The sequence below is a fragment of the Embiotoca jacksoni genome, unplaced genomic scaffold (genome assembly GCF_022577435.1).
Source record: "Embiotoca jacksoni isolate LCO1_2020_lvr unplaced genomic scaffold, fEmbJac1.0.p SCAF_16, whole genome shotgun sequence".
NCBI classification, from domain to species: Eukaryota; Metazoa; Chordata; class Actinopteri; family Embiotocidae; genus Embiotoca; species Embiotoca jacksoni.
The window spans coordinates 8,433,974-8,447,709 of record NW_027185296.1 but is presented as its reverse complement, the minus strand read 5'-3'; the positions used below and the strand labels follow the sequence as shown (position 1 = coordinate 8,447,709).

The window sequence follows — 13,736 nt, the reverse complement described above, 5'->3', positions numbered from 1 at the left end:
ACTTTAAAAAAAATACTGATGTACTTTTTACCTTAGTAAATCATCTGAAATCTTCCACCACTGATTGATAAGAACTTAGTATAAATCAAAACATTTAAATAAATATGATTACTGAGTTTATCAGTGGACACTCTTGATGTATTGAGTATGTAGATAAAAGCAACTGATGTGAAAATGTTTGGGAATGATATGGTTTGTTTACATATGTACAATAGAAGCTCCTGACAGTGAACAGGTATAATGATGCTGTCAGATTTTTATGGAAGCAGTGGTTACTCATGTGTTGAACATGTGTGTCCATGTGCTTCCACAGTGTTTTATATATGACTTTATGACTATATTACACTGACTCACCATCTGGGAGTTGCTCGAGTTGATTCCTCTCAACAGATAGCAGCTGCAGGGTGGGGGCCCAAGATACGCACCCCCGTCGGCTCCACGGCTTCAAGCGATGCCTGCCTCTGAGATATCGACCTTCAGGGCTTCTCCCGATGCACAGAGACAACTGTGTGATACTGTTGTTTCCCAGCCGTACATTCCTGAGGTTACGATGTGGCTGCTGGAGTCTTACAGAGCTGAGGAGGTTATGAGACAAGTCTAGCTCAGTGAAAGAGTCTTGGATGAGTTGCGGCACCGAGGAGAGGCCAGATGAGGAACAGTTCAGCAGGGAGGCTCTCTGACAGGTGCAGGGCTGCGGGCAGGCAGGTGAGGAAGAGGAGAAAGGGAGACTCCAGGACACGAAGAGCAGCACAGCAGCCAAAACTGTCCCCTGTGGTACTGCCATCACAACCTGTCCTGAGAGCACAGATTGAGCCCAAATGACAGTTAACAGATCAAGTAAAATATAAGAAAATAAGATCATTTAAATCACCATTCAGATCAGTAAACCCTGTCCGAAAAGATGAAGTTTAAAACTTTTCACATAAAAGATCCAGTAAATGAACTGAAAACATTAAACTCACCTGTGTATCCAGACAGGAAGACTTGTGGCTCTTCTCTCACCCGGAGTGCATTCAGTGTATCAACTCTGTCCAACCCCAGCAACTTCTGATCAAAGTCTGAAAAGGATTTTTGCTGCGTCTGGCTTAACAACCACCAGCCCAAAGATGCCATTCTGTTATTCATTCAATCATTTACAAGTCTGGTTAATGTCTCACTGTCATTGTTTTCCTCCTCGTGCAGACCAACAACTGATCCTGAACGTTTATGGTGGGGAGAGTCACATTGCATTAGGTAATAAAGCTGCATAATGAGGTGCAGTATTCTTTTATGATTTCAAATGACCATGTAAACACTCGTGAGATTTACTGAGACGATGATAAGAAGTTTCACATAGCAACCTGTTTATTTATTGAAACAAACATACCGATGAAATGCTGGAGACATTTTCGAACGAGGCTGGTTGACTTTTTTTTTTAAATGTATTTCTGTTTTCCATTGAAGTGATCAAAAACACTGTTCTTTCACAACAGGCATCAAGTCTGTGCTCTGAGAACAACATCAGTACTGTTAAACAACAGACAAGACAATCCAAAGCAAAGTAAAAGTCAAATCTTTTATACGATATTGCACAAAATTCAAACCACTCACTATAGACTGTAGGCTTCACCTCAAGTCACTGATAAACTCTCAACATTTAAAGAGGTTCGCATTAATCTGTAGCACACTCATTCTGGTTTTCTATATTTTTTTGCTGTAAAAAAAACTTTTGCAACAAAATTAGAATATTACATATATATTATATCATATATCATCCCTTGTAACTCCGTTGGCACGTGCATGATAGGCCGTCCGAGATGTGCAGAAAGAGGACCGCTCTTGTTTTAGCGTCACTGGATGGTTTAACATGGATTTTACATGTTACAGTTCATTGCAAATTCTGCTCATTCCACCTGCAAGTTTTACATATAATCACGTAGTGTCTCAAACATGTCAGTTAATATGATAGAAAATATCAAACAGGAAGCTGCCGGGAAGAATGAACGGCAAAATAAAATCTCACACGAGCCCTCTGCAGGGTTCATGTATTAGTAATACTGGACGGTAAGGCAAAAAATAAACACTGTAGCTTCTAACTGCTGCCAACAGGCTGTGTGAAGCACAGTATCATTCCTCTGCACAGAAGTCATATGCACTGATACGGTCTTATGAATTTGAGATAAAGTTGGCATATCTGCAGAACAATAAAAATACTCCAACATTTACAGTTCATATCTTTGGCCAAGTGGCGATGATCTGTGATGCAGTCTGTGTTTGGCAAACATAATACTCAATTTGACAGGTGAACTGCGGAGGTATTATTATGTGCAAAGGCAAAGCACTGCAGGCAAAAACACTATTTTCATGCACAGCTCAGTTTTCACACTTTGAGTTATTATCTTCATGTCTTGTTTCAAACTAGTAGAAAGAAAACGTCTTAAAATACACACCTAGGTGTTTATTTTACTACAATTTGTCTTTTTGTGTCTAGATTTTTCCTATAATTTGTATGTGCAAACAAAAAGTTAGCATTATCGTATGAATAAGCCTACGAATGATACATGAACAAACCCCTTTGTAAAAACCTTCAGAATATAAACAGGAATAAAACTGTTTTGTGTATGCAAGTGCTGCTCAAGTGGACATTTCTGGCTCACAGCATTAAAAAAAGCAGATTTGGAGAAAATCATTTTTACTTTTACAATACATCTTTAAAGACCGTTTAAAAAAAAAAAAAAAAAAAAAAGATTCTCTCAAATTCGGAGCCAGAAATCTCTTCAGGAGCAACGACATTCGCCAAACTGTTCATTTTTTTCTACAATTTATATTCTGAAGGTTTTTACAAAGAGGTTTGTTTCGATATCATTCATAGCCTGACTAATAGAACATTTTGCTCCTAAAAACATGGCAAAACTGACTTTTTTATGTATGTATGCTGATTTCTAGAGTGATATCCAGAAACTCATCAGTAAAGACCTTTGACTGTAATATGTCAACAACATGGAACAAAAATGGATCCAATGTTCAGATTTCCGTCTTGGACATTTCCAGTAAAATGTTCAGTAAAATAATGCCTCATTTCACATCAAAACATACCATTTCAGAAGACATGTTATACAAACACTAATTGTCTTAATATAAGTAATCAACTGGGGAAGTTTCGTGGTTATCTATTAGTTAAATTTTGTACCCTGTCCACCTGCCGTGTTTTGCCTTAATAGTGTCCTATATTTTACAGCTATCCAAAAGAAAGTGGTTTGTCTGATTTCAGTGGTGACAGATTGTTGTGAGATGTCAGAGCAGATTCAGTCCTAGTGAGCTTTTCTACAGGGGTTATCTGACGTCTGGCAGCCCATGTTGGTGAACTTCACCAGCACACGGAACAGCGTCCCGTCTTCACACATGCAGAGCTTGTACCTCTCCAGACCGTCATTGAAGTACACATCTCCTGCAGAGTTAGGGATGCGTGTCGCATTGAACATGACTGACCCGTTGAGAACGATGCTGTTCTCCTGCACAGAGGAAAAAAACCTCATCAATCATCTTCTTCGTCTCGTTTTGATCAGCTTTACACTGACACGTTCCATACTTACAGCCCTGAGCTCGATGTCTCCGCCCATTTTGAACTCGACAGTGCGGCCCATGATGTTGACCCCCTCGTTACCACGGATGATGGCCTTGCTGTCTCCTTTAATGTTCAGGTCGGATGCAGCACTACTGGTGATCTAAAGATCAGAGACAAACTATGAGATTTGTCAACACTATACAGAGCACACACACAGGATTTGCAAAGAAATGGCTGTAACAAAAAGTTATTTTATGGTAATCACACATTATGCTCCATAATGATAGTGTGAAAGCAGGTTTTGAGAATTATTTTCTTTTTAAAAGCTTTGAATTTTGGATGCCACCATCTTGGACTTTTGGAGCTAGAAGTGGCCATATTTGGATGAGCTGGGGAGGAGTGAGTGAGTGGTGGATCTGACTGAGAACCCGAGGACACTACGCCTGCCCACCTATGCTGGCAACCTGATTGCAACCCAGGCATGTCAATCAAACCAGACACGCCTGCTGAAATACCTCTCTTTGAGGCCAAATATGGAATTGATTATGGAATTACTTCCAGAAGGACCACCAGGACACTGATCAGAAGGAGGGTATTTATCTAATGACACCATAATGACTTGTACAAAAAAATGTATTGACTTTATATTTGATGAGAGAAGTTGAAGCTTTTTGAATTTGAGTCTATTGCAGCCAGAGTTTTTTTTTTTTTTTTTTTTTAAAGCTAGCCCCTAGTGGCCGTCGGTGGTATTGTACTTTAAGGTACTAGAACATTGGATTTACTTTGCAGACCCAAAGAACACGTCCATTTTTATACACAGTCTCTGCAGTGTTGAAAACTGAAATCCTACCTGAGTCTAAACTTTCTCCTCTTTACTCTGATACAGCTCAGTCTGTTAACAAGGACTTTTTTTTTTGTTTTTTAAATGATTTTAAACTCATTTACAACTAAAAATATTGTTTAACTTTACCTTTTTAGGTTGTTGTGTGATAGTACCTTGTGCACAGACTGTGAAACACTGATTAATGAAAGACTTTGTTGCTGCAGCCACCAGTCAGTCATTAGTTTTACGCTCACCCGTTCTGTGGAGGCCTTTTTAACACTGAGGACTTTGACTCCTTTGGGCAGATGGAACTCGTGGTTGTCAAAGTCTGTACTGAAGTACGTGTTCTGTGTCCGGGGGTCTGTGAAGGATATGCCGACATCGCTGACGACTGAGGTCTTGTCCTTCTCGACACTCAGCTTGGTGGTGCCTTGCTGCAACACTACCTGGAGCGACACAGTAAATAAAAGAGAAGATGATGCACACAGTGTGTCGTTGTCTTTCTAAAATGCTCTGTAACGTACTCTACGTTTCTCACCGGGTTGTTGTTGCCCACGATGACCAGGTCCTGGTCTTTGCGGCCCCCTATTGTGCTCTTGTGCAGTGGGTGAATGACGCCCATGTCTGCCTTCTGCTTGAAGCGCAGCAGGCCCGTCTCGTGGAACTCCATACTGTCGCACCCATTCGGACCGATGCGGATCACCGTCCATATCACCAGTGTGATCTGAGCGTCAGCAGATCACACACGTAGTGAACAACTACTCCTTTTCAGGTTCGCTGTAATAATGGGGACATTATGGTTCGAAGTACTCACAATGAGGTTGATTAAGGCGAGGAGGAAGAGGAGGACGATGATGCAGACAGCCATGTTTCCCTTGCGTCCTCTCAGCCCTGTCTTATGAAGGCGCTCTTCTTCTATGGGGACATAACCTGCTTTGAAGTTGCTGTTGTGTTCCTTGTTGATGTTGCGTCTCTCAATGGCCTTCTCTCGCATGGACTTCTTCACTGGTCCATTGGAGCTCTCCTAGAAGACAAAACAGTCTCTGAGGCTTAACACTTAAATCTGTACTTTTAGCAGCAAAGAGTACCATCAGGAAGCAGTAATTTACTTTGATTACACATTAAAAAAATGAACTATTTACTTACATATACTTATTTCTATGGCCTTGAATCTCACATTTCTACACGCAGCGGTGCTGTTTTTATGCTGTTCTCTCTCAGTGTAGTAGACTGTGATTTCTCTTTGTGTGAATTACTCCACCTAACTCCATTTAGTGGCCATAGCCATAACAAACTTTTTTTTTTTCCCAGCAAAAAGTTTTAGCAGCTACTTATTTGACAGTATGCTGTGCATCTTGTTAAATGCCCCGCGACAGCCTGTCTGTGGCCATAACTAAAAATAAACTGCACTTCGTTTTAGCAGCTATACGGAAAACAAACCCCGTTATCTCATTATTATACAGTTTTTATGCAATTTATATTAGCGAAATGACTTCGTTGTCAAACAGCAGGTCTGTTAAAACTAATGGCATTTTTTTATATTCACATATGACGCTGACGAAACGGAGGCCACTATCGTTATTTATTGCACTGATTATTACCGCAAAGCCACGAACGTTCATTTTATTCATTGTAGTTTATTATGTTATATTACTCAGGGACATACGTCTGTGCTCTCTTAACAAAAAAAAAAATAGCAAGAAACGGAGTAAAACGGGAGAATAATAACCAATACAGAAGATAACGGACCTGTTCAGACGCCATGTTGACCCTCCCTCCTCTGCTCGCAGTGACAGGAACGTACCACTTTTCGCAGAGGAAGGGGACAGCCTGGTTGTTTTTAAAGATGTTGTCTGGATGATACTTGGTTATGAATAAAAACAGGCCGTGGCGAGATGAACGACAACAACCCTCTTGCATATTAATCGCACTCTGCGCGCACAAAAAAAGGCGATGATGTGATGACAACAAAAGATGGTCTAATCCAAGTTCAACCAGCCAATGACAGAGTGATCCTAAAATAGAAAAACATGTCCATTCATATTTTCCATATATAAACTGCCAAACCGACCATAACGTGAGCCCCTTTTCTTAATCAATGCTTGTATAAATAATCGGAAAAAAAATTCTCCCCCCCCAAAAAAAAATCCCAACATTAACTAGGAAAAAAAAAAATCCCAAATCTAAATTAATAAACAGGTGGTCTCACAGTTAGTTAGCAGTCAGAAAATAGCAATAATAATAATAATAATAATAATAATAATAATGTGCGTCTATTAAATGTCCATATATAAATATGAGGTGAATGCATTCACTTAATCATACATGTATGCATCCATCTGGATGCACAGTTTGATGGACAGGTCTGTACCTGTCCATCAAACTGTGCAGGTAGCCCACGTGCTCTATTGCACAGCTCTGCAGGAGGTGAGTTGCTGTTATATTGTTTTTTCTTTGCATGCAAACATATTTGTGACTGTGGAGCTGCACGTTGTGGTTGTAGATGTAGTCGTGATCTGACAACGTTGACCGAACATTTTATTTAATTTAATTTATTATTCAGTGTCATACGGTTAATCTAATCGGATTGCGTGTGTGTGTGTGTGTGTGTGTGTGTGTGTGTGTGTGTGTGTGTGTGTGGTTATAACCGCTCGTCTCCTCCTCTCGGTTACCACAACTGAGGCGGTGCTCGGCCATCGGTGTGTCGTAGGTGGAGAAAGCTGCCAGGACAGATCAAACCTCCCCTCCACCTCCTCTTCCTCCTCCACCTCCTCCTCCACCTCCTCCTCCTCCTCGGACACCTCCGAGGATTACTTCTTGGACATGGCCGACACTTTAAGGAGATTGACCGGCACTTCTTCCTTCAGCGTCCTGCAGGACAAGATTGAGAGCTGGCACCGAGACTACCATGTAAGTTCATCAATAAGTCATGATCGACCTAAATCTGCCGCTTCATTAGCCGCCCTGACGTCTCTTCCATGATTGTTGTCCCATTAATTAGTTGGTTAAAAGTATTCACCTACAAGTTTTAGTCAGGCTCGGTTTGCAGCGAACACCTTCCTCTTCATCTAAACAATTATACATTATTTGTTTACGCTGTTTTTTTTGGTTTTTTTTTCTCCCATAAAAGCGAGATCTTTTTCAACACCTTTATTAATGCAGTAATGGATCAAATAAATTGAAATATATAAAATAATTTAAAACATTACAGCAAAGGAATGCACATGTTTTAGATTACATTGATTTTCCGGTAAAGTTTGGTTGCTATGGACGCCAGTCGCCATGGCTACGGTTGGACTGTTCCAAAGATCTCTGCCTCACTGTTGAGATGGTTCACTTCCTATCACTTCCGGTAAAAAAAAAAAAAATCAGCTGGGTGGCTACACCGGAACAGTACCGGAAGTAATCTGTCTGAACTTCAAACGTGATCGTTTCTTGCAGGTTATACAACCGTTTAATATGAAAACCTTTAACATACAGATAATAAAACAAGTGTCCCTGTAACATTTACACACCGTGGGACTGTGAGAAACCAGAAACGATACAGGCCGTAACATTTCACATGTTTTTATGCGTTATGGTATTGAATGTGTAAACTGACCGACACCTCATCACGGCAAAAGTTTGTGTTGTTTTGTTGACTTTTTGTTGTTGTTGTTGTCTTCCCTTCGCAGGTGATTTCCTGCGATCAGAATCTAAACAGATGTTGTGAACTGATTGAACTCACTGCCAAGATCCAGGGCCAGCTGTTTGCCATCCTTAACCTCACGGCTGCTGAAGGTCAGCTTTACATTTACATCTACGCAACGTTGATCTCTTTAAAAAAAAAAAAAAAAAAAAAAAGCAAACTGTAGCACACATGCTCTCAATATCGTTTGTCGTGAATCAGGTGGACACTACGCCGGAGTGGACACTCTCAAAACACGCCTGCTGCCGTGGCTTGGAACCTGTTTCTCAATGTCCAGACCATCTGTGACCGATGACACCAGTCTGCAGCTCATCCAGGTGACGTCATCTGTTACGTATTCATTTCATCCAGTGTAGCACTACAGAAAACATGAACATAAAACACATGAAAAGCACTTCAGCTCATCTGAATTTGGTCATCTGATGTCGTTTACACCGTTTCATCGATCGTTATTTTCAGGATTCAGTGGAAAAGGACAGAAAGATCAGGAATCTGTCAGCGTCCCATGAGAGCGACATGCAGATGATGGAGACTCAGCTGAGCTCGACTCGCCTGCAGTTGGACTCAGTCAGAGCAGAGTGAGTTGAACACACGAGACGTTTCTTACCTCAGCTCGCACTGCTCATGTTTGAATGTGACACTTTGATTACCGAATATCGATACAACTACTGGTTTGTGTTAACAGACTGATTGGTGCTCAGAACGAGCTGGACGAGACAAAGAGCAAATCAGCAGCCACCCGGCTGGCCACCGCAGACGAAATATTACAACTGAAAGCAGAGTGGGCGATATTGTAAAATATTGTCATTTAATTTCAATCCCGTAAATGTCCTTTTTTTTTTTGTTGTTGACGTGAAGCGTGCCTGTGTTTCAGTTTGCGATCGGCACACGAGCAGGTGGAGATTTATCAGAGGAATCTGAACGCTCTGCATGACTACGAGCGTCAGATTCGCTTGCTGAGAGACGAAGTGTCCTATCTGAGCACAGAGAAAGCCATGCTGAAGGAGAGGTACTCGCATGTACCCAACACACACACACACACACGAACACACGTATACTCGCACACTGACGCCCTGCAGCGTCTTCAATAATGTACGCAGGCTTTTGGTTTTGTGCCTCTTTGCCTGCCGCGGCCGGAGGCGTTCGGTTTTCGGGTCGTCCGTCTGTTCATTCAAAAGTTCTGACTGCAATAACTCAGGAACGCCTTCAGGGAACTTCTTCAAATTTGGCACAAAATTTCACTTGGTCCCAAAGGTGAATTGAATTGATTTTGGTGGTCAAAGGTCAAAGGTCAAAGGTTACTGTTCTTACCTCACGTCCGTTTCCTTGTTTTTTTCTTTTTTTTTTTGAGGCTATATCTGAAGACCTGCTTGAGGAAATGTATTCAAATTCACCACAAACAATTATTTGGATTCAAGGATGAATTGATTGGATTTTGGTGGTCAAAGGTCAAAGGTCAAAGCTAGTGTAACCTTCATTCTGTCCCATGATGGTCTTAATGTGTTATCTCAGGAACACCCTTGTGGGAATTTCTTCAACTGAGGCCCAAATATTCAGTTGGGCTCAAGTATGAACAGATTCAAATTTGGTGGTCAAAGGTCAAAGTTCACTGTGACCTCATAAAACCCATTTGTGGCCATAACTCGAACATTCATGACCTAATTTCACACAAATGTCTTAATAGTATAAAATAATGAAGTGATGATGTCTTATATCCAGAAGGTCAAAGGTCAAGTTCAGTGGGACATCATAATGTTCTGCAAAAACAGTTTTCTGGCCATTAGCCAACTCAGGAACAAAAAGAGAGTTTTTTTTTTTTTTTTTACCATATTTCACATTTGGTCAAATAGCAATATTTAGGGTACCTGTCCAGAAACTGCTATGATTGTGTAGATATTCCGAGCTGCAGGGTTTAAGATGTGTGAAGCATCCATGTTTAAGAATCTGAAGGTTCTCTGCAGCAACATCTATATTTGAAGCATTGTTTGTCAAGGCCACAACTTTGTGTTCCACCAGAATCACATTTGCCAGCCAAATTCCTTTAAAGTTGCCACTACATACATCATCTGAGTCTGGACAGACATGGATGTAAACGCCAACTTGTCTGGTTGACAGTCCCGAGGAGGTAATTCTACTTTTGCCTGCTTCAGGTTGGTGAGAAGTCGTTCTCCGAGCCCGTTGCCCAGACACAGCCGCAGCCGCAGCCGCAGCCGCAGCCGCAGCCGCTCCTCCAGCCCGGTGAGGAACGAGTCTCCCACCAGGGCAAAACTCACCAACTCCTCCCGCCACGCGCGCCTCGTGTCACGCTTCAGTGACCTGTATGCTGTGGAGCGTCTGGAGGCCCAGACCCTGCTTCGATGCTACATTGCTGACTTGGAGATGGTGCAGAAAATCATCTTCATCGCTGTTGTGGTATGATTGTAATTATGTTAACGTTGCCTGTAATGAGTAACAAAGCTGTTTATAGAGGCTGGAGTAAGGAAACAACTTTTATTTGTCTTTTCTCTTCCTCTTTCCATGTCTTAGGAATCCTTCAGGACAGCAAAACTGGCTTACCGTCAGTTCAGGATGCGAGTGAGGAAGACGTTGTCCATATCTCACTTTGGTCCAGAGAGTTTAGAGGATGCACGTCTGGACTACATTGTCAGAAACCTGGATCTCTATGATGTTCAGGCCAGCGTCAATGTGAGACTTCTCTGATGTGTCCTGTGCAATATTTATGAACAAACTGCCGGAGTTTGACACTTTGGGCTGCTATTATCTGAACAATATATCTGACTTTGTCCTTCATGTCCGCAGGACGTGATCAGCGCCATGAATGTGAACCCTCGGATCTCCTTCCCACCAGAAGTGAACTTTGGCCTCATCAGTAATTTGATGAGGGAGACATGCAAGGTGGCCTTCGCCATGCAGACGCTGGACCCGCCGCTCGACTTGGCCTTTGCAAGTGATGGAGAACTTTACAATGACAACAGGTCAGTCCTGTTCACAGTGCTGTGTGAGAATCCCCTCTGTATCAGGGCTGCCCAGGAGTTTGTTTTAATCCATATGTAATTATAGAGTTTAAAGTTCCACATGTTACATGCTACATCATTGAACAATCAGTGCAAGACTTCACTGCAGCCTATCACTCTGTTATTTGATGCCTCTGCCAGTAGAGGTCACCTTCAACATTCAGATGTACAGTTCTGACCCCCCCCTCCCTTCCTCCCGTTCCCCTCCAGGTACCGCCATAGCTACGACTCTGAGTTCACTGCTCCTCTGGTGATGTACCACGTGTGGCCAGCCTTGGTGGAAGGAAACATTGTGATAGTGAAGGGTGAGGCGGTGACCAGAAGAGGTGCTCCGGTACGGATTTTATAGTATGTCAGAAAATATCATCATTTATCCAGATGTTGGTCTGTAGAGTATGAAGGTGCATGAAAATACAAACAAAGCTCGTGTGAGTAATTAGTATGTGTGTGTTTTTCCCAGTGGAGCAGAAGCCGAAGCAGGAGCAGGAGTTCCAGCCCTGTGCGCTCTCGCTCTCTCAGCCCAACTCGCAGTCTTGTAAGTCTCTATAATATTTGATCGTCCAACAAACCACACAGACAGAAAGTTACAATCTGGGGTTTGGGTCCCAAAAGAGATATTACTTCTTTTTTTTTTTTTTTTGGGGGGGGGGGGGGGGGGGGTTTAACATTACTCTGCTACTAATGAAACTCAGATTCATTTCACCCTTTCCACTTAACAACATGCATGCACAACCATGGCCCTAAGGGTACGTGATTTAAAATTCATGTTTTATTTAACTGGAGCTTTAATTTATTTCAAAACCTGATAACATAATCACAATCATCATGCTTTTTAGGCATTTAACAGCAAAAGAACCCTGTCTCCTGACCGTCTGACAGCGAGCCGACTGTGAACTCTAACCTCATTGTCACTGGGACAACAATCTCCACTTGTACCTCACAGAAAATGTCTAATGTATTATATCTGTATATTTACTCTTACGCTTCCACCAAATAAAGCAATGATATCCTTAATTATTTTACCAACCAAAGGGTTCAGAGTTTAATTGTTGGAGGGCTGTTGTAGAGGACATTTACTGTTTACATAGGACACCATAGATGGAGCAGAAATAGTCTGGCTAATAGTTTTTAGTTTACTTCATTTACTCTGTGTTTTTGATAGATTCTAACAGTATTTTAGTTTAGAAACTTAAAATACACTTTTCAGGGGAAAACTAGACCTGCACACTAGTACTTTGTTACATAGCTAAAATTAGGAACCATATTAAACATGAAGCCCTCCTTATGTTCTTCACCAATAAGTCTGTGTAGCAGGTTGTAATGCAGGCGTGCTGTATGGTGCTAATGATCAGTGCTAACTTCACATCCTCCAGTACTTGACTGACTGATATTGGTCAATATTTTCAGTGTTGTAGTGTGTAGTGCTGTGTTATTGTTGGTAAAATTTTGTTTGTGACCTGAAGTTTGTCATAAGTGTGAAGTCTGCTGAGTTTTTTGTTTTAATTAGACCTTTTAAAAAATAGTGTTTGTGTGAACAAGAAAAGCACCAGTAGCTGGTTATTCAGCAACAATAGGATGCATTCAACATGACAGTTCCATTTATTTTTTTTCTCAATTACAATTCATGTAGTGTATGTTACTACTGACTTTGTATGCAGTAAACTGTAGTTAAATTACCTCTTTAATGGCTTGAAGGATGAATAGTATAAAAAACATGTTGATGTCGATATGATTTGATTTGTGATAATTATATACTCTAACTTGCCTGTTATGATTGATTTTTTTTAAGATTAAATGCCTGTGGTTTCCTGCAAATCCAAGATGTTTGATGTTTTTTGTTGTATATTTTATATATATATTTTATTGTTAATTTCATTTTCAATATTTATTTCTTCTCTAGCCTTACATTTACTATAACAATAGTGAGTGTCAGTTTGTACCATAAAGACATATCCTTGTTTTCATCCATTGAAATTGAATGATAATGTAATTACATCAATTATAAATTATATATAATTATATATAGAAGTTCCATCCATGTTTAGATTTCCTGACTCCAGTTGTACTACTTCCCAGTTTTAACAATAGAGGGCGCTGCTACTCCATCATAAGAGTGAGCACAAGAGGTCGAAACACTTCGGTGGTTGCAGTGCAACTTGAATCTCTGTCAAACACTGACCCATCACACCAGACGCCACTTCATATGAAACCTTAAACATTTATTACGATTTAATTTCTGTCAGACACTTGGAAAAATAGAATGAAAAGCATTGGTTATTGGTTATTTGTACTTCTGTGATCTTTCAAATAGCCTGCATTTATGTGCAGGATTTTAAATATCCTGTGCATTAAATCTTTTTTAATAAACAGTAACTTTATCCTGATACAAGTTTTAAAAAAAAAAAGTAAATAGTATAGTCGAACAGTAGCATTGTGCATCATCCATGTGTGTGTGTGTCCAACATTATTTTTACATTTGAATGAGTTTCTCGGGGGAATCCCAGCAGCAACATCCCAGCCGTGACTGTTTGAGCGTTTCTGTCATCTAATTAGATCTCCGTATCTGCCGGCCTCGCCTGCACCAGACTGCCTCACCAGCTTCACCAATTATACTGTCGGCGCTCTTCGAGTCACATCTGAAATCAGGTGTTTGCTCTGCTGAGCAGA

General features: G+C 41.0%; 2 protein-coding genes across 2 annotated transcripts; one reads left to right on the top strand and one right to left on the bottom strand.

The window, feature by feature from the left end:
- Positions 1-1,326: 1,326 nt before the first annotated feature.
- On the bottom strand, positions 1,327-6,166 carry sgcb (sarcoglycan, beta (dystrophin-associated glycoprotein)). The gene is made up of 6 exons (XM_069150705.1): positions 6,117-6,166; positions 5,182-5,391; positions 4,906-5,091; positions 4,622-4,813; positions 3,573-3,704; positions 1,327-3,491 (listed from the first exon to the last, which is right to left on the bottom strand). The coding sequence occupies exons 1-6, from the start codon at positions 6,129-6,131 to the stop codon at positions 3,291-3,293; spliced, it is 936 nt and encodes a 311-aa protein (XP_069006806.1). The 5' UTR covers positions 6,132-6,166; the 3' UTR covers positions 1,327-3,290.
- A 970-nt stretch (positions 6,167-7,136) lies between these two features.
- Positions 7,137-12,871, top strand: spata18 (spermatogenesis associated 18). Its single transcript, XM_069150704.1, has 12 exons — positions 7,137-7,277; positions 8,042-8,147; positions 8,257-8,372; positions 8,515-8,633; positions 8,741-8,836; positions 8,930-9,064; positions 10,206-10,467; positions 10,582-10,740; positions 10,855-11,030; positions 11,280-11,403; positions 11,530-11,604; positions 11,906-12,871. The coding sequence occupies exons 1-12, from the start codon at positions 7,191-7,193 to the stop codon at positions 11,960-11,962; spliced, it is 1,512 nt and encodes a 503-aa protein (XP_069006805.1). The 5' UTR covers positions 7,137-7,190; the 3' UTR covers positions 11,963-12,871.
- The last annotated feature ends 865 nt before the right edge of the window (positions 12,872-13,736 follow it).

What these genes read in the sequence shown, in the direction of transcription:
- sgcb (XM_069150705.1), bottom strand. An exon ending in TCGTGGGCAACAACAACCCG is followed by an intron (nt 4,814 to 4,905) that starts GTGAGAAACGTA and finishes GTGTCGCTCCAG; the next exon opens with GTAGTGTTGCAGCAAGGCAC. An exon ending in GAGACATCGAGCTCAGGGCT is followed by an intron (nt 3,492 to 3,572) that starts GTAAGTATGGAA and finishes TCCTCTGTGCAG; the next exon opens with GAGAACAGCATCGTTCTCAA.
- spata18 (XM_069150704.1), top strand. Translation starts at nt 7,191, where the DNA reads ATGGCCGACACTTTAAGGAGATTGACCGGCACTTCTTCCTTCAGCGTC. An exon ending in GCTGGCACCGAGACTACCAT is followed by an intron (nt 7,278 to 8,041) that starts GTAAGTTCATCA and finishes TTCCCTTCGCAG; the next exon opens with GTGATTTCCTGCGATCAGAA. An exon ending in TGACCAGAAGAGGTGCTCCG is followed by an intron (nt 11,404 to 11,529) that starts GTACGGATTTTA and finishes TGTTTTTCCCAG; the next exon opens with TGGAGCAGAAGCCGAAGCAG.